The sequence below is a fragment of the Sorex fumeus genome, unplaced genomic scaffold (genome assembly GCF_029834395.1).
Source record: "Sorex fumeus unplaced genomic scaffold, SorFum_2.1 ptg000019l, whole genome shotgun sequence".
Classification (NCBI taxonomy): Eukaryota; Metazoa; Chordata; class Mammalia; order Eulipotyphla; family Soricidae; genus Sorex; species Sorex fumeus.
Window position 1 is genome coordinate 39,567,287 of NW_026606076.1, and position 1,845 is coordinate 39,569,131.

The 1,845-nt window shown below is 42.5% G+C and overlaps 1 protein-coding gene across 1 annotated transcript; it reads left to right on the plus strand.

Moving 5' to 3' along the window:
* The first annotated feature begins 497 nt into the window (after window positions 1–497).
* On the plus strand, window positions 498–1,346 carry LOC130022093 (olfactory receptor-like protein OLF4). The gene is made up of 2 exons (XM_056112823.1): window positions 498–850; window positions 1,136–1,346. Exons 1-2 carry the CDS (start codon window positions 498–500, stop codon window positions 1,344–1,346), a joined length of 564 nt encoding a protein of 187 aa, XP_055968798.1.
* Window positions 1,347–1,845: the final 499 nt, after the last annotated feature.

The following is a 1,845-nucleotide window of genomic DNA, read 5'->3' on the forward strand; positions in this document are numbered from 1 at the left end:
AGGGCCATCTACTGGCTGATATTTTTGCTCTGTAATTTGAGTCTTTTATTTTATTTTATTTTATTTTAATCTTTTTGGGTCACACCCAGCGATGCTCAGGGGTTACTCCTGGCTCTGCACTCAGGAATTACTCCTAGCGATGCTCGGGGGACCATATGGGATGCTGGGAATCGAACCCGGGTTGGTCGCATGCAAGGCAAATGCCCTACCTGCTGTGCTATCACTCCAGCCCCCCTTCTTTTTTTTTTTTTTTTGTATTAAATCACCTTGAGATACAGATTTACAAAGCTGTTCATGGTTGGGTATTAGTCATACATGTTCCAACACCCAATGCTTCCACCAGTAGATATTTAAAAATGATGTAATTTTCCTCATGCTTTATAGTTTTCCTCTATGTCATGGAACCAGAGAACAAAACTGGCATTACAGAGTTTCTTCTGCTAGGATTTTCAGAGGGATCAGAGTTGCAGTCCCTCATATTTGGGCTTTTCCTGTCTATGTACCTGATCACTGTGCTTGGAAACTTACTCCTCATCCTGGCCGTCATCACAGACTTTCATCTCCACACCCCCATGTACTTCTTTCTTGCCAACCTGTCTTTTGTGGACATCTGTATTACGTCTACCACCGTCCTCAAGATGCTGGTGAACATCCAAGCACACAGCAAGGCCATCACCTTCCGAGCTTGCATCACCCAGATGTTTTTCTTCCATTTCTTTGCAGGACTGGACAACTTTCTCCTGGTTGTGATGGCCTATGACCGCTTCGTGGCCATTTGTCACCCCCTGTACTACACAGTCATCATGAATCCTCAGCAATGTGGGCTGCTGGTTCTGGTGTGCTGGGTTACGAGTTTCCTGCATTCCTTGATAGAAAGTTTATTGGTGCTAAGGTTGTCCTTTTGCAAACGAGTGAGATTGCGCCATTTTTTGTGTGAGCTCAATAAGGTGGTCCAACTTGCCTGTTCTGACACCACTCTGAATTACTTGGTGATATATTTGATGGTTTTCCTTTTGGGTGGGAGCTCCCTGACTGGCATCCTTTACTCTTACTCTAAGATCATTTCTTCCATCCGGAGAATCTCTTCGGCTCAGGGCAAGTATAAAGCCTTTTCCACCTGTGCATCACACCTCTTCGTGGTTTCCTTGTTTTACTGCTCAGCCATTGGCGTTTATCTGAGCTCTGCTGGTGCTCACAGCTCATACTCCAGTGCAAAAGCCTCAGTGATCTACACGGTAGTCACCCCCATGCTGAACCCCTTCATCTACAGTCTGAGGAACAAAGACATAAGGGGGGCATTGAGAATTCTGATAGGAAAAGAGAGAAAAAAACTTCTGCTGTCTTGAGGACAAAGTCGGTTGCATGGTGTAGAGAAAGAGCATCAGAAACTGTGATTTCTTTTCAGAGGTGGCTCTGAAAAGGAGGCGAGCACTTTGTACTTTAGTTTACTCTTCTAATCAGTTTTTAAATATAACGTACTCTATATAGCTTCTAAACTTCACCTTAATAAGCTCTTTCCACTCTTGGTAGGTGGGACTTTTTTTGTAATAATTTATGCTGAAATTTTCTTTAAATTTTTTTATTGTATAAAGTAGTTCACAATATTTGATTACACTTAATATTCAAACACCAATCCCACCACCATTATACCTTCCCACCACCATATTTCAGATGTTTCCACCCCAAACTCCAATCCCTGTCCCAAAGCAGAACCCAAATTATATACTTTGTATTGTTTGTTCTGAAAAACCACTGAAAATGCTCCAAAAAAGTTTCCTTAGAGGAAAGAGTGTGAAGATTGTTGTATTTCACCCACGGACCATTAAGCCCTTCTTGTGATAAGAG